The sequence below is a fragment of the Nannospalax galili genome, unplaced genomic scaffold, assembly GCF_000622305.1.
Source record: "Nannospalax galili isolate Female #2095 unplaced genomic scaffold, S.galili_v1.0 scaffold180, whole genome shotgun sequence".
Lineage (NCBI taxonomy): Eukaryota > Metazoa > Chordata > Mammalia > Rodentia > Spalacidae > Nannospalax > Nannospalax galili.
The window spans coordinates 4566358-4584432 of NW_008348199.1; the positions used below are offsets into that span (position 1 = coordinate 4566358).

General features: G+C 49.7%; 1 protein-coding gene across 2 annotated transcripts in view; it reads right to left on the bottom strand.

The window, feature by feature from the left end:
- Window positions 1-10043: 10043 nt before the first annotated feature.
- The window catches only part of Tef (TEF transcription factor, PAR bZIP family member), a 31731-nt gene continuing 23699 nt past the window's right edge, over window positions 10044-18075 (bottom strand). For both annotated transcript variants that reach the window (XM_008844806.3, XM_008844805.3), the window contains exons 3-4: window positions 15111-15331; window positions 10044-13501 (exon numbers count right to left, since the gene is read on the bottom strand). In XM_008844806.3, coding sequence (XP_008843028.1) covers window positions 13286-13501; window positions 15111-15331 — 437 coding nt within the window. In that variant the 3' untranslated portion in view covers window positions 10044-13285. The remainder of the gene's footprint in view (window positions 13502-15110; window positions 15332-18075) is intronic.

Genomic DNA, 18075 nt, shown 5'->3' on the forward strand with positions numbered 1-18075 from the left:
CCTCTCCGCTCCCCCCCTCCCCCGTCCCGGCACCTCCGCCGCCCCCGCTGCCCCCGCTACCCCGTCTACCCCAGCCTGCTCCTGCAGCCTGGCTCGCACTGACTTCATCGCCCGCCTGGACGTTATTTATATCCGCGTGCTTCTCCCTGCGGGCGGCTGGAGCCGGCTCATCAGGTGTCAGGGCCCAGGCAGACCCCCTCAACCCCCTGGGGCAAAAGGGGAGGGGGCGCACGCCCCACCATCACCCTCTCCTTTCATCCCCTAGCAGGGCCGTGGCCCACTGCACAGATGGCTTGACAGTGCCTGTTCCAGGGTTCCACACCCCTCAGGGTCTCCTAACCGTGCCGGAGCCGCGGCGTTGGACACGTGACCCCTCACAGGGTTTCTGAGATTTGGGGACAAAGGGCCTGACCGTGATCGAGGCTGAGGGTCTCGGTGGAGGATAGCAGGTGGGAATGGTGTCCCAAGCTTGTTCCCAGAGCAGACCCCCCCCCAGCCCTTTAATGACGTGCTAAAAGATGCAGTAGACCCCAGACTCCAGCAACCCTACAAAGTGGAACTTGTCCCCACTTTACATGGCTGGGAGAGGATATGAGACTTGGACAAAGCCCTCTTGAGGAAGGAACAGAAGCAAGACCCAATTTAATTTCTTTACCCAGGCGTTCCTAGACACTGGGAATAGAGAGATGACTAAAATGCAGGACCCACCCTAAGAAACGTTGGCTCTGGAAAAGTGAAGGATGAATAGGAGTTTCCTGGGCAGAGACAGGTGGGGTTATTCCAGGCAGCGGGAACAGCTTGTTCAGCTGCTCAGAGGCCCGAAATAGCAATTGCTTTAGGGATCTATGAGCGCTTGGGTGACGCTGAGAAAGCGCACGGCTTCAGAGAGGAGACTGCCTTAATGAGAGTCTTGGCCAGGCCAGGGGACTGGGCTGTGCTCTGAGCACAGCAACGAGAGAAAAGGAAGAGGGGAAGGGATGAGCCCAAGCCTCCTTTTCTCCCCTTTGTAATGACCCCCCCACCTCAGGCTCCAGCTTAGCTATGGAGTTGGTTCCCTGCCTATCAGCTGCTGACCTGGGTAGACCAGACTCCATCCCAGCTGGGCGTGATGTGCTTGCTGTGTGGCCTGGAGTGGGCCACTCTTTCCTCCATGAGTCTCAGGGTCCTCATGTATAAAATGACAGTGTTACTCCTTACCTACTCTCTCCGGCCAGAGTGAGGAGCAGCACAGGCTCTGCCATGTGTTCATTTGGTACCTCCTGGGCAGCCCTCCCATCTCCCTGCCAAATAGTGCTCCTCTGGTCCATGTCTACCAGACTTCCAGAATCACAAATTCTGAGGCTGTCCAGAAGCTTCCTCAAATCTCTCAAAGTGGGGTCTCTGGCACCTCACAACCTCCCTGGGCCTCTTTTTTTCAGATGCAAAGTGGAATGTCTTGAGGTGTTGGACAATGTGCCAACCCCTTTACCCCAGGACAGGCAGGCTCTCTCCAAACACAGCTTCCAGGTACAGAAAGGGTAGATCAAGAGCCCCCTCTTCCCTCCTCCTACCCTGTCCCCTCTGCCATTTCCAGCCCCTGCCAGGGACATCCTGTGCTCCATTGATGTCACTGGGAGGCCAGGCTGTAGTGACAAGATGTATTTTTAAGCTCTCAGGCTTTGGCCAGCTCCCTACCCCCCACCTATCCTACCCACCTCACACTCCTTGTCCTATTTCCCACATCTCAAACTAGTCCCTGGACCAGTCTTAAAGACCTGTGCATATACACACCAAATGACCTACTAGGCACCCTTCAGGCTTCAGAGAGGCCTGGCCATTGGCCAAGGTTAAAAAAAAATCCAGGCCTGCCCAGGTAAATAGATAGGTCTCTTGGGAAGGATCCTACCCACCCTGCTGTATCTCCAAAGGGACCCCAAAGCCCAGGAGTGCAAGGCCCTCCAAGGGTCCCACAGCCAGGGCTAGCAGTTAGCAGGTGGGCTTCATAAATAGCTGAAAGTCCTGGCTGGGACTTAGAGCAGCTAGCAAAGCTATCTTTTTGTTGTTGTTCTGTTTAGGCAAGGTGGTTTCACTATGCAGCCCTGGCTAGCCTGCAACTCACTATGTAGACCAGACTCACAGAGATTTGTCTGCTTCTGCCTCCAAAGCACTAGAATTAAAGACATGCACCACCACACCTGGCCCAAAGCTGGGTTTGAATTCATTATTTTTTATTTAAATATCTTATTTTTTATTTATTTTATGTGTGTGAGCCCTATTATTTTTTAAAAGATTTATTTATTGGGACTGGAGCGATGGCTCAGTGGTTAAGAGCACTAGCTGTTCTTTCAGAGGACCCAGGTTTTTGAATCCAATCACCCACATGGTAGCTAACAGTGGTCCTTAGCTCCAGTTCCAGGGGATCTGATGCCCTCTTCTGACCTCCGTGGGCATTGCATGACACAGGTACACTTACATGCATGTAGGCAATACACTCAATAAACTCATACACATAAAAGAAAAATAATAAAATTTTGGGGGGTCTTTTTGAGACAGGGTCTCCCTGTAGCCCCAGCTGGCCTGGACTTGCTATGTAGACCAGGCTCACAGAGATCTGCCTGCCTCTGCCTCCCAAGTGCATGTGCCACCAAACCTGGCATAAATAAAATATTTTTGGGTTTTTTTTTTTGGTCTTTTTGAGACAGGGTCTCCCAGTAGCCCCAGCTGTCCTGGAACTCACTATGTAGACCAGGCTAGCCTTGAACTCACAAAGATCTGCCTGCTTCTGCCTCTTGAGTGCTGGGATTAAAGGGGTGTCCTACCACATCCAGCCAATAAAATACTCTTTTTTTTTTTTTTTTTGTTTTTTTGAACCAGGGTCTCCCTGTAGCCCCAGCTATTCTGGAACTCACTATGTAGACCAGGCTGGCCTTGAACTCACAGAGATCCGCCTGCCTCTGCCTCCCAAGTTCTGGGACTACAGGCATGCGCCACCACGCCCGGCTTAAAATACTTTTAAAAATAGTTATTTGTGGGGCTGGAGAGATGGCTCAGCGGTTAAGAACATTAGCTGTTCTTGCAGAAGACCTGGGTTCGAATCCCAGCACCCACATGGCAGCTAACAACTGTCCATAAATCTGGTTCCAGGGTATCTGACAGCTTCTTCTGTCCTCCATGGGCATTGCACAACACAGGTGTACTTACCTACATGCAGGCAATACAGGCATACACATAAAATTTAAAAAAAAAAGAAAAAAAGACATGAGGACATTTCAGGTCACAGCCTCAGGGCAAGGGAGACCCCAGAGACTTTGTCCATGTGACAGCAGAACATGGAGGTCCCTGACTTCCTGTCCACCTGCCTCTTCCCAAGCCCATACATTGTTTGCCTTCACAAAGCACCCACCTGAAAAAGTCCCTTAGCCTCACCCGACACAGTGGGCCCCCTCAGCACCACACAGAATTTCAGTTCATGCTCACATTTTTTAACAGGTGGGGGGAAACTGAGGTTCAGTTTATCAACTGCATTCAAAGGACTGGGGGAGATGTGGTACATGTCCAGGCTGAGTTCCTCCCCCCCCTCCAAAGCCCCTCATCCTAGATCCCATGCTCTGACTGAGCTCAGTCCCCCAACATCACTCTTTCCCCAGAAAGAGTCTAGAAAGTCAGTCTGTGGGAGGCAGGCAATCCTCCCTCCAGGCTCTGTGGGCACCCCTAGACTGTGTCTACTACAGCTGCTGGAGGGCCAGCAGGGTGGAGAGTGGGTCAGCTGGTGGGCCACAGCTCCATCTGGTACCAAAGGTGGGGGAGGCTTTGCTGGACCCCAGGTCACTGCCCAGAACATGTCCGAAGCGCCACCTAGTGGTGGCATGGCATTGCTTCCACAATAGAGCCTGGTGCTGAGAACTCCCACCCCCCCACTCCCACCCTATAGGATTATCGGGCATTTAGTGAGCAACTATGAGCCAGGTGCAGGCAGGCCAGACATTGAGAACAGGGGGAGTCTAACGAGGTCTTCGGAGGAACCCCTCCCCCGAGGCAGAGCAGTGGGTGCTGGGGCTCAGAAATGAGCCAGGGTGCCCCTGTAAAAGAGTCAGAACCCTGGGTGCCCAGCAGAGGAAGGGGTGTGAGCAGCAGGAGGCTGGCACAAGTCTCAGGGTTTCTGAGGTGAGCTCAGATTTGGCTCTGAGTACACTGAGAGCCACAGGGCATGCTGGGTAGGTGAAAGGCTACTGTGAGGACAAGCTGCAGGGTGTGCATGGGGAATTAGGAGGATGCTGCAACTCAGCCAGGAATATGTCCTTGGTCAGGGGAGTGGGGTAGGATGTTAGGAAGGTTCTAGAAAGGATGGAGCTGTGAGGGAAAGCAGGGTGTCAACAGCTACTTTGTGGCACAAAATGGGAGGGAAGGCTTGGGAGCATGCATCCATTATCCCAGCTAGCTCCTTAGGAGGCTGAGGCAGGATTGTGTCCAGGGGCTCAGGCCAACCTGGGCAGTGCAGAAAAAAACAACAACAAAAACCCTGTCTCAAAACAAAAACAAAAATAACCAAAAAAGTGGGAGAGGGCCTCAGTGGGTGGAGGCTCTTGCAGTCAAGACTGATGACCTGATTTCAGCTGGGACCCATAGGGTGGAAGTTTTTCTCTGACCTGACGTGTGTGGACATACGTGCGTGGGCATGAACACTCAGGAGTACACAGAAAATAAATTAAAAAATGTAACAAACTTTTTTTTTGTCTTTTTGAGATAGGTTCTCCCTGTAGCCCCAGCTGAACTGGAACTCACTATGTAGACCAGGCTGGCCTCGAACTCACAGAGGTCTGCCTCTGCCTCCCAAGTGCTGGGATTAAAGGCGTGAGCTACCCTCCTGGCCATGTAACAAAATTTTTAAAGAAAGAGAAAGGAGGGGCTGGAGAGACAGCTCAGAGGTGGTTAAGAGCACTGACTGTTCTTGCAGAAGGCCTGGGTTTGAATCCCAGCACCCACATGGCAGCTAACAACTGTCTGTAACTCCAGTTCCAGGGCATCTCACGGCCTCTTCTGTCCTCTGAGGGCATTGCACAACATGAGTGAACTTACCTACACGTAGGCAATACACACATACACATAAAATAAAAATAATAAACATTTTTTTTTAAAAAAGAGGGAAATGAATGAGCCTGTGACTTTGGTCTGAGCCCCTCATACATGGTGAGTCTTTGCTTTTTTTTTGGTCTTTTTGAGACAGGGTCTCCCTGTAGCCCCAGCTGACCTGGAACTCACTATGTAGACCAGGCTGGCCTCGAACTCACAAAGATCTGTCTGCCTCTGCCTCCCAAGTGCTGGGATTAAAGACATCCTCCTTTTTATTCAGACAAGGACCGACCCCAGTCCAAGGGCTAGTACTGCCCCCAGTTGAGTCTTTCTTACTTGATTAACCTAAGCTAGATAACTGCTCACAGGCCTGCCAGGTTTGTCTCCTAGGTGATTCTAGATGCTGCTCAGTATTGCTCATCACAGTGTGAGTCCAGGTTTTGGGGAACAGCTCACACCAGATGTGGGACAGGATCAGACAGTGCCCTCGAAGGGCCCCTAGCTTGGGCATGATTCCGGTAGAACAGAGGGATGAAGATGCAGGGTCTTCAAACTTGAGTGGCATTTTGCTGTGTGGTCATTTTCCTCTCTGATCTCTTTTCCATTCATTCAGGAAAGGCACCAGTGTGGGGTATGGTAACCTTGTGATACAAAGCCTTGGATTATGGCACTCAAAAGGATGGGACTGGAGAGATAGCTCAGCCGTTAAGAGCACTGGCTGCTCTTACAGAGGACCTGGTTCGGCCCCCAGCACCCACATGGCAACTAACAACCATCCATGACTCCAGTTCTAGGGGATCTGATGCCCTCTTCTGGCCTCCTCGGACATTGCATGCACAGGTGCACTTAGATGCATGCATGCAAAACACTCAAACACATAAATAAAAATAAATGTAGAGAAGGAGGAGGAGGAGGAGGAGGAGGAGGAGGAAAACGAGAAGAAGGAGAAGAAAAAGACTGAGTGTGGTGGTGCACACCTTTAATCCCAGCACTTGGGAAGCAGAGGCAGGTAGATCTTTGTGAGTTTGAGGCCAGGCTGGTCTACATAGCGAGTTCCAGCAGGCCAGCTGGGCTACAGGGAGGCCCTGTCTCAAAAAGACAAAAAAGAAAAGAAACATGGCTAAGGTGGCACACACCTTTAATCCCAGCACTGGATTGAGTTTCCAGCACCTACATGGTGGCTAACAACCATCCCTAACTCCAGTTCCAGAGGATCCAATACCCTCTTCTGGCCTCTTTGGGCACTGCACACATGTAGTGCACTTACATATATGCAGGCAAAACACTTAAACACATAAAATAAAAATAAAAATAGCCAGACATGGTGGCATATGCCTGTAATCCCAGCACTTGGGACGCAGAGGCAGGCAGATCTTTGTGAGTTTGAGGCCAGCCTGGTCTACGTAGTGAGTTCCAGGACAGCTAGGGCTACAGGGAGATCCTGTCTCAAAAAGACCAAAACAAACAAATAAAAATAAATAAATAAAAATAGTAAAAAATAATAATAGGGGCTGGAGAGATACTCAGTGGTTAAGAGCACTGGTGCTTTTGCAGAGGACCTGGGTTCAGTTCCCAGCAGCCACATGGTGGCTAACAACCATCTGCAACTCCAGTTCCAGGAGACCTGATACCTTCTTCTGGCTTCTGTGGGCATTGCATGACACTTGTGTACCTACATACATGCAAGAAAAACACTCATACACATAAAATAAAAATAAATTTAGCAAAATGATAAATCTTTAAAGAAAGTTTCATTGACAAAATAAATTATCATCACGTACCTGCCTCGCCTGGTGCTGACCCGTACAGTTAAATGTGCTTAAGTGGAAAGTTGTTTTTGTTTTGTTTTCACATTCCAGGTTGGTCTCAAAGTCACTATGTCGCCCAAGATGACCTTGAACGCTTGATCTTCCTGCCTGCAACTCCTATGCACTGAGATTACAGGCATGTGCCACCATACCCGGTTTATGCAGTATTGGCGATTGAACCCAGGGCTTTGTGCATACTAGGCAAGCACTCTACCAACTGAGTTACATCCCAGCCCTGGAGCAAGTAAATGAGAAGTCAAGGAGAGCAGGCTGAGTGTTGGGGTGCCCACCTTGAAGCCTGTTGGATTTCCTCTGCTCCTTCCTCTGCAGCTCTCCAAATTGGCTGCTGATGTTAGGAGCTGTGAGCTGGCTGGACTGGAAAAATCAGGAGGAAGGGCTGTTTGCTAGTGGAGCAGTCAAGGAAGAGGGCATATGTCCAGCTTTTGGGATTTTCTTGGGTTTTAAAAATACTCATTCATGGGTCAGGCATGGTGGCGCCTGTAGCCCCAGCTGGCCTGGAACTTGATATGTAGACCAGGCTGGCTTCCAACTCACAGAGCTCCACCTGCCTCTGCCTCCAAATGCTGGGGTTAAAGGTTGGTGCCACCATGCCCAGCCTTATTTTTATTTTATGTCTATGAGTGTTTTGCCTGCATATATGTAAGTGCACTCATGTCATGCAATACCTGAGGTGGCCAGATTCCCTGGAACTGGAGTTACAGACAGTTGTTAACTACCATGTAGGTGCTGGGAACTGAACCCAGGTCCTCTCCAAGAACAGCCAGTACTCAACCTCTGAGCCATCTTGCCAGCCCCTGGTTTTTTGTTTTTAAATTATATTTATTTATTTAGTGTGTGTATATGTATGTGTCTGAGCACACTTTTGTCACTGTATGTGTGTGAAAGTCAGAGGACAACTTACCAGAGTTCCAGAGTTCTCTTTTTCTACCATGTGGATGCCAGGGATCAAACTCAGGTCGTCAGGCTTGGTGGCAAGTGCCTTTACCCACTGAGTGATCTCACCCACCCAATATATCCAGCTTTGGAAAATTGTCCTCTGGAGAGCTGGGTGTGTCAGCAGGGTGGGAGTTACTGAACTACATTATGTTAGGTAACACTCCTATTGTGTATCTTCATTTTACAGGGAGAGGAATAGCTCGTGGAACTGTAGTTTACCAAGTCCAAAGAGCTGGAAAAACTAATGTCTGCTAGGGCTGGGCTGGTCACCTTCCTGAAGGATAGTACTTTGAACACTGCAACCAGGATGGCAGTTATCCCAGTCTAGAGTCCACTTTATTCCAAGCAATCCTGAGAAGCCTGGTCCCCACTCTGAAGACAAGAAACAGAAGGCAAGAGCGGAAAGCGATTTGCCTCAAGTCAAGGTGGTGATAGAGACAGTCTCTGAATCTAGACTGTCTAAGCCAGTGTTCATACCTTTGACATATTCCAAGTTCACAGCCCCTGTGTGTCCCATGGCTATACAAATCTGCTTGGGGTGAGAACATTTGTTATACAGAGGTGAAAACACAGTAGGTTAAGCATTAGATCATTGTTGGGGACATACAGAATTCAGACACGCAAATCTCATGAAAGGGCTTCCTAGGCCTTTGTATTACACGATCACCTCTTGACTAACTGCCCAGAGCTAGGTCAGATGGACCATGGGCATGGACTCCGATGTGGGCAAGGCCTTGAGTGAGGTCTTTGCTTAAGGTTTGACTTGAGGTCAAAAGCTTTGTGCCATATGGCTTTTTGGATTCTTATTCCCAGCACCAGGGACAAAAGGCCAGGGTGCCAGGTTCCAGTCATCCTGGGTCCTCCAATGATTGCATTCCTTGTGCCTCATTTTTCTGGCCTGCTGGACAGACCCTGGGGTGTGTGGATCCAGGTCAGAAGCTGCCTGAAAAACTCCTAGTTCTGCACCTGACTTGGATGGGAACTTGGGGACAACTTCAGTGCCACTTAAGGTAGGTCTCTGACCCAATGAGCCTGTCCCAGTTCCGCAGTCTTCCTGTTATCCACACCTAGCACTCTATTTGAGTCCCTCATGCTGTATGCCTTTCTTCATATACTGTGAGGACAGGAAGCAAGGGTAACACAGAATAGCAAATGTTTGCTGAGTGATGGCTCTAAACTTTCCCTTCGTGCATAGTGGATGACAACTTCCTCCCTTATTAAGTTTAAATAAGACAGTGCCTTGAAGCACCGGCTGGAGCCTGGGATGCCGTAGAAGCACCTGCAGTGCTGGGAGCTGGGTGCCTGCGAGGACGAACTTGGGCACCAGCATGAAGCTTTTGTCAGTGAGGTGGGCAGATGACCACAAGGCTGTACAATGTCAGGATCTCAGGGCACAATTTCTGTTCTGGGGTTTGCTGTCCTGTCCTCCATTCTGGGTTTGGATTTTAGCCTAGCTGTTGTGATTTGGGACACTTTGCTTTGCCTTTCTCAATGTTTTAATTTGTAGAACTGACATTTTAAAGAACCTAGGGCTGGAGAGATGACTCAGTGGTTAAGAGCACTTTCTGCTCTTGCAGAGGACCAGGGTTTGGTTCCCAGCACCCCTGTGGCCAGCAACTCAAGTTCCAGGGGATCCAACATTTCTGGCCTCCTCAGGCATCTGCACTCATGTGCATACACACAACACACAGACACACACACGCAAATAAAATCTTTTGTCTTTTTGAGATGGGGTCTCCCTGTAGCCCAGCGTACGCCTTTAATCCCAACACTCAGGAGGCAGAGGCAGATGCATCTCTGTGAGTTTAAGGCCAGCCTGGTCTACACAATGAGTTCCAGGACAGCTGGGGCTACAGGGAGACCCTGTCTCAAAAAGAAAAAAAACAAACAAACAAACAAAAAAAACTTGCCTTCAAGTTAAATTTGGGTTTTCACAATGAGCTCCTGGTCTTTCTACTGCCTGTATAACACTTGTGTTTAGCTAGTTTTGGTCTGCTCTGTGCCCTTTGTCAGAATAAACAGGGCAGGAATTACTTCCATCTGACAGATGAGGAAACTGAGGCAAGGAGGAGTTAGGGGACTTGACTGGGGGCATTTGGGGGGTGTTGACAAAGGTGGTGTGTGGGATGGGATTTAATGGTTTAATGGAGACAGTTTTTTGGCTTCTCAGGCCAACATACAGAGAGAGGAAACAAAAAAGAGGGAATGACATAAAAGACAATCACAAAATTCTCGTCTCAAAATATTTAATTTTGTTTTGAAAAGGATACATTCCCGGCTTCCCTCCCTACCACATCACTCTGGCCCACTAGCAGTGACACACGCGCACGCACACACACATAAGGCCAATGGGCTGCGGTCTGCTTCTGCCTCTGCAGCTGGGACAGGGTTTGCTCCTGGCCTCTTTCACCCAACAAAGGCAAGGAGAGGGGCCAGTGGAATGCCGACTCCCAGGGAGGATGCAGAGCCCCACACACTCTATCACATCACATGCACTTAGAAAAATAAAACCAAGTGGTGTTCTGGCATTCCAACACCAAAAGATAACAATCTCTACCTGGAAATCATCTTTGCCATTTTCTAGAAAAATTTATTGCACTTTAATTAACAGATGTTAAAGAAGCTCTGGGGTGGAGCTTTGCCATGAAAATCATCAGAAGCTCCTTGGCCCTTTGTGTTGTAGGGGACAAACCTCCCAGGGCCACATGGAGAGTTTCCCCTCTGCCCCCAGGCTGGAGGATCCAGGAGTGGAAAGCAGGCCACAGCACCCTCTCAATAGGAAGTGCAGACCAGGGGTCAGGTTCACTGCCTAGTGCATTCCTCAACCACAGGAGCCAGATGAGCAAAGCTTGGCCTCTGGCCAAGGATACCATTACCCAGACAGGTGGTCCACGGGGTTGCTGGCTTTCTCTGAACGTCCATATTCTTTATCTAGACATTTCTTCTGTGTGCACGCTTTCGGCATCCTGACTCATTCACTCATCTCTTCTGATGTTGAAACAAGGCTGCCAAGAAGCTGAAGACAGGACAACACTTCTCGACCAAGGTACACTCAGGGAACGCCAGACTGAAGTTGGCTTCCTGGTACTCTTTAGATCTCAAAGATCTGAGCAGGAGCCTCAGGCCTCTGGAGTCAGGAGACTCTTGGCAAGGCATACAGAGCAGGGACCAACCCTTTCTGCATGGCCTTGGTTCCTAAGGCCAGCAGAGGCGGCAAGCTTACTTGATCATGTCCTTTCGCGAGACGTCAACCTCCAGACATGCTCCTTCCTGTCCCTGCCAGGCTTCTGACTCAAATGGTCTCTTTCAAGGAGCGAGTAGCTGCACTCTTTCCAAACAAACACTCTGGGAAGGAAGCAGACACCCCTGCCTGGTGGAAGGAAAGGAGGGCACCACAGGCAGACGGCGGGACCAAGGGGAGACATCAAACCCCATCCCATCCATGGGGTCAGCACACAGATGCCATCCAAGGATAAAGTATCCATCCCTTAAAAATTAAAACTTAAAAAACACAAACCTTACATTTTCTAGACAAAGAAAATGAAGAGCTTTTCAGCTCAAGGTTTGTCCACCAACAACAAAGTGAGAGCTCCCTCTGGGTGAGCAGCCAGCCCAGAGGGAGAGCGCCGGGCAGGTGGCAGGCAGGCAGCCTGGGCAGGGCACCGACATGCTGGGTGCAACTGCCCTGTGTGGTTACAACAGAGTGACAAGTGTGCACATGGTTTCTAGAGAACCACGAAGTCAAAGTCTGGGGCCTAGTGGGAAAGAGACCTCCCTTGGCCTCAGGGACCTTTGTCTAGTCCCCCCTAGAGAGTTGGGTGTGCAGGTCCCAGGTGGACCAGGGCATCTCCTGGCTGCAGTCCATGGCCCAGTAGACTGCTTTCCCTGGTCTTAACGTCAGTTATGAAAAGTCTTGAGGGATTGGGCCCCAGACTGAGCCACCATATAAAATAAAGCCAGTGTTAAGCATAAAAGCACCCCATCACCTCTGCCTCTTCTTCACACAGGCTGCTGCCCTGAGCAAATAAACACACCCATGTGGAGGGTACCCCAACTGACCCAAATGAGCAGAGGGTTCCATGACCTTCCTCAGCCAATCCTTCAGATAGAACAAGAGGACAAGCCCAGCCAAACAGAAGAGAAGGGGAGAACTGTGGCACAGAGAAAGCCACAGCTGCGAGGCTCACTCCACCCTAGGGGCAGGCCTGAGTGGACATCCAGACTCCTGGGACCAAGACTGAGGGACTTAGGCCAGTGTCAATGTCTCAAGAGCCTGCCATCTCATGAGAGCTGCACTGTGACTTTGGCAACTCGTAGCAAGGTGCCCTGCATTGCTGACATGCCCTGGGAGGCTCGCAAAGGAGGGATTCTGATCTGCGAACTGGGAAGCCCTCTCTACCTTCAGGGATTGTGGATTCTGGCCTGGGGCTCACTGGTGAGCAGAGCAAGAAAACATGGGAGCTTCTGGAGAGACAGCCCCTTGCTCTGGTGTCCAGAGCATAGGGGCCGTGGAGCCAGTTTCCTAAACACCATGCAAAAGTGGTACCCTGGGACTAGGAAGTTCAAGCTTCCTAAGTGAAGGGAGATTTCTGTTAAATCTAAGATCTGAGAATGGTTACTGGGTGAAAAGAACCAGAGGCCAGGCTAGTGGGAGTCAGGGGCCTCCAAAAACTGGCCTGGAAAGGAGATATGAAGGCCTCCCTTGGTGCTGGCAATCAGAGCCTGGAGAATAGCCATCCTGTGAGTTTCTTCTCCACAGCAGGTGGAATGAGAGGGAGCCGATCCCCAGGGCCTCCTCGGGCCTTAAGAGTTACAAGAGAAAAGGGACATGGGAGCAAAGAATGGTTGGGTGTACTTCTGCTGCAAGCCCCATACCCCAACTCCACTCCAGGCTGTGCAGAGACCCCGCTCCCATGGCCTGCCACCCTGAACTCACTAACAGGGAAATTGGTATGTCCTGCCTCTGAGACAGACAGGAATAGATGTTTCTCTCAAAGACTCTCTGGGGAGGGTAAAGGGCATGACAGACACACCCCAAGTGGAAATGCACCTGCTACCTGAGACGACATTAGGGTGACAATGATCATGACTCATTCTGTAGACAGCCCTTGTCAGCCCAGACTGGAGACTGAGGGGGAGGCTAGGGAAGCCTGAGCACTCTGTAAAAGGAGACTTGGACTCCAGAGGTCCCCTTCTGATTCAGCCGGGACATCCAAGAAGAGAAACTTGGGTCATTCAGCCGTCTACGTAGATTCACTCACATTCCCCATCAGAGAAGGAGGCTGGTCCCCTGGAGAAATCACCACGTGCGCTAGCCATGTTATAATGAAGCTGAGACGTGAACGCTCCCAGAGCAGGTGCGCCACTGCGCTCCCCTGACAAGTCCTAAGTCTCCACACGAGTGTGGGGTCCAGGGAGCCCCAGGCAGAGGTCTGAAGTGCAGGCAGTGCCCTGCCGGGCGGGGGCACAGGTTACAAAGGCCCGTACTTGGTCTCATACTTGGACACGATGGTCTTGCATTTTCCCACCTCCTTGCGAAGCTCGGCGACCTCCGTTCGCAGGGCTGTGTTCTCCTTCTCCAGGAAGGCTGCCCGGATGGTGATCTGGTTCTCCTTCAGGCGCCGGGCGTCCCGGGACCTTTTAGCTGCCACATTGTTCTTCTTGCGCCTTGTCCAATACTTTTCATCCTGTGGGAAAGAACACTCTGTGGGTCCTGGTGTTCTCCCTGAGGGATCCAAAGCTTTCTTTTCCACTACCCGAGTTCTCTCTGTGTTGAGAACTAAAGTCAGGACCCTGGAGAAGGAACACTGCAGGACCCCGCCCTGTTTTCAGAGGGGCAGGATGAGAAACAAGGTCCTCTGGCAGGCTTCGTGGTGGAGGGACGAGTCTGCCTGGACGAGTCTGCTGTGTGCTGCTCTAGCAAGATGCCCTTCCCTCCTTTAGACACACTGGTGATGTAAGGGCCTACAACCTGGCTCCAGTCCCCTGGGTTGTCTCTGCCAAGATTATCAGCAGTGGGATGGTACAAATTCCTTACTTATGTGTCTCAGGTCCTTAGCTTTCCAAGAGGGGGTAATATAGTAAATGCCTTAGTCACCAAGGATTAATGAGTTAGTATGTCTGCACAGTGCTGGAGGCAATTCCTAGCCCCAAGGAGGCACCATGTAAATGTTTACTAGCGCCATCAGCATTAATCCCAAGAACCTATTTGAGAGGCAGGTAATTACTCCCATTTTACAGATGAGGAATCTGAGGCACAGCTAGAATCTATGTTTACTTGTGAAGTGGGGTCTGGACCCAGGTCTCTGCCTGACACCAAAGTACAGATGAAAAGTCTTTTCTGTAAGGTTTTCAGAGCACATAAAAAACTGAAGTTTCCTCTTTTTACCAGTTCTTACAGAACCATCAGCTTGAGAGCTGCTGGCTTATACCAGAAGATGGGAACATACACTGTCTTTTTTAGGGGGTAAGTGTGGGTGTATGCTCCACAGCGCATGTGTGGAGATCAGAAGGTAACCTCAGGTACTGGGTCTTGCCTTCTACCTTGAGTCAGGGTCTCTGTTGTTGACTGCTATGCGTGTTCTCCTGCCACTCTGCCCATCTCTCTGTGAGAGCATAGGAACTGCAGATGCATACTACCACATCCAGCCTTTTCATGGGCTCCTGGGATTCAACTTGGTCCTCATGTCTTTGTGGCAAGTGCTTTACCACTGAGGCATTGCCCCATCCCTCCAAGTTGTCTGTTGTCTTTTAAAAACTACTCAACTATACTTCTTGTGCTCTAGGGGCCTCTCTCCTGATGGCTGGGCTGATGTCAGGGAGGTGAGACACCCATAAGTCCAGAGACCTGGAAAGAAGGAAAAACTATAGGGATCACTGGGGCCAAGCCACACCTCCTGACCATTTTCTTGTTTTGAGACAGGTCTCAGTTTCAGCTGGCCTAGAACCCACTATGTGGTAAACCAGGTTGGCATGCCTCTGCCTCCTGAGTACTGGGATTAAAGGCATGCACCACCATACTTGGCCTACACCTGACCATCTTTATTCCCAATGAATTGTGGCTCCAAGCACAGAATTCATGTCTTTCCAAAAGGTATCCACAGGAGGGCGGGCTCTTCAGATAAAATCATTTATGAAAGAGCCCAGTCCCTACTTTTTTTCCTTTCTGAAGTACTAAGGATGAATTCAGGGCCTCATATGTCCTAGGCAAATGCTGTGTTACTGAGACACATCCTAGCTTATCCCTAGACTCTTAAATCACTGCTGCCCCTTTACTGCTAAATCACACTAGGTTACCTTCTGCTCGTCTGGGACAAAGACTTTCTTGGCCTTTTTGATCATGGGCTGGGGCTTTAGGTCTTCCTCTGCAAACTTGTGCTTCCGAGGGTTGAAAAGCTCTCCACCAGGCACACTGGAGAGGACCAGGTCAGCGGGGTCAGGATTGAAGTTCACATCGACCTCCACACAGTTGGGGTCAATGGGACTTGGAGTCTCCCTCTCCTTTTCCAGGGATGATTCTGAAAGACAGAGGCAGGCGGTCTGGAAGCAACGCACAGCATAGAGGAGATACACATCACCCTACCAGACAACTTTGAGACTGCACAAGTCATTACCACTTAGAAAAAAAAGCACACTATCAGTCCTGAAGGCAGACAGACACATGTGGTTCAGTTCATAAGAATCTTCTTCCCTTGCCAGGCGTGGTGGTGCACGCCTGCAGTACCAACACTTGGGAGGCAGAGGCAGGTGGATGTCCAAGTTCAAGGCCTGGTCTACATAGTGAGTTCCAGGACAGCTGGGGCTACATGGAGACCCTGCTTCAAAAAGACCAAAAAAGACTCTTCTTCCCTTTCTGTGCTAGGGATCAAACCCAGGACTTCACAACGCTACACACGTGCTCAACACTGGGGTTAGTTCCTTGAGCCTAAGAATTCCTCCCTTTAGGAACAGAATGTTCCAAGGGAAACAGAAGCCTTTGAAAGAGAATTTTCCAAGTCTTTGCTTCCCCTAAGAAATAGTAAGCAAACACTAAGTCATTGTATCCCCCTCAACTTCCTGTGTCTCATGTTCTGAATTAATGAAAAACAGCTGACCTCTCCATGAACAACAACAGACTTGGGACACAGGCTGTGAAGCTGACATGGGTTCCATGTTTGAGTCCCCAAGACATATTCACTTTATCTTAAACTCTGAATGGAAAATAAGTGTTAACCTTTATTTTACAGACAAGGACACCAAGGCTCAGAGAAATACAATGGTTTCTCCCAGGTCACACAGGTAAGGAACTCAACTAAAATGTGACGCTCGGCTTGGTTGACTCAGAGACTCCTTGTTCTTCCCTGCTCCATATGGCTGGCTGCTTCCTAGTCAAACACTGGATTAACACCAGTTCTAGAGTTCAAAGGTTGTGTTAAGAGTTGTGTTAAAAGAAAACCCAACCTCTGGCCTACTTGTTTAAAGCTACTGATAGAAGTATACAAGATACTCAGCCAGTAGATATTAAATACCAACTATATGCCCAATACTGTCTGGGCGAAGACAATACAGTGTAACAGAGTTGACAACACAGTGGAACAGAGTTAAAAAAAAACCTCTGCCTTCATGAACTGTTATTCTAGTAAAAAGCAGGATGTGGGCCAGGCACAGTGGTGCAGGATTTAGGTTTTAAATTGATTAGTAGGCTGGGTATGGTGGCAAGCCTGTACCCCCAGAACTTAGGAGATGGAGGCAGGAAGATCAGAAGCTCCAGTTAGTCATTCTTGGATATCTAACTCACTCAATACCATACTGGGCTATGAGACCCTGTCTCAACAATACAAAACAAAAAAAACCCCAAACAGACTAGATCAGGCACATGAATTGTTATGCCCCCTATTAGAGGATGCTACAACACAGAAGCCAGTCCTCAGAGGAGCCAATAACCAGAGACCCAATGGTAACTGTAAAAAGACTCCTTTATTTCTGCCTGCATATCTGCAAGAAAGGCAGTCAAGGTATCCACTACATTACAACGCTGGTCATAGCAACTCCATGGATGGATGCCCTTCAGCAGTGTCTTAGTTTGTCTCTTCATTGCTGTGACAAAACACTCTGACCACTACCAACTTGGGGAGGAAAGGGTTTATTCATCTTACATCTACCAGGTCACAGTTCATCAAGGAGCCCAGAGTAGGAACTCGGGCAGGAACCTGGAGGCAGGAGCTGGAGCACAGACCATTGAGGAACACTGCTTACTGGCTTGCTCCCCTGGCCCCTGCTCAGCCTGCCTTTTTTTTTTGTCTTTTTGAGACAGGGTCTCACTGTAGTCCCAGCTGTCCTGGATTCACTATGGAGACCAGGCTAGCCTCGAACTCAGAGATCCCCTTGCCTCTACCTCTCGAGAGCAGGGATTAAAGGCATGTGCCACCACGCCCAGCAAGCCTGCTTTCTTATGCAACACAGGCCCACCTGCCCAGGGGTGGCACCACCCACAGTGGGCTGGGCCGTCCCACATCACTCATCAAGAAGATGCCCCTCAGACATGGCCACAGGCCAGTCCAATAGAGGAAATTCCCCAATTGAGGCTCCCTCAACTCAGGTGTGTCAAGTTGACACTAAAGCTATCCAGCACAACTGACCCCTTGTCAACTTGACATACAAACATCACTATTAAACCATAACTTTCCAATTTCTATCCCCAAGATATGATGTCAATGTCAAAACAGTACAACCTTAAAAACCCCACAGTCCTTAAAAAATCCAAACACTTAAAAATTCATAGTCTCAGCTGGCTGGGCGTGGTGGCACATGCCTTGCATGCCTTTAGTCCCAGCACTCGGGAGGCAGAGGCAGGAAGATCTCTGAGTTCAAGGCCAGCCTGGTCTACATAGTGAATTCTAGGAGATCCTGTCTCAAAAAGACCAAAAAAAAAAAAAAAAAAAAAAAAAAATTCAGTCTAAGTCTCAACTGTGTGTGGGCTTCTATAAAATCCAAAACAAGTACTGTCTTATTTCAAAGGGAAGAATCGGGCACACCTAAGCAAAACCAAAGTCCAGCAAAGTAGCTTGAGGCTGGACATCTGGGATTCACTCATGATCTTCTGGCCTCCAAAGGGTTCTGGCAGCTCCACTTCTCTGACTCTGCCGTCCACAGCACAAACAGCTCATCTCGCAGACCCAGGCCAGCTCCATTCCGCACCTACTGTGGTCCTTGGTGGTCATCCTGCGGTCCTAGCATCTCCAAAAAGCTGGGGTCTCTACTGAAACTGAGGCTACACCTTCAC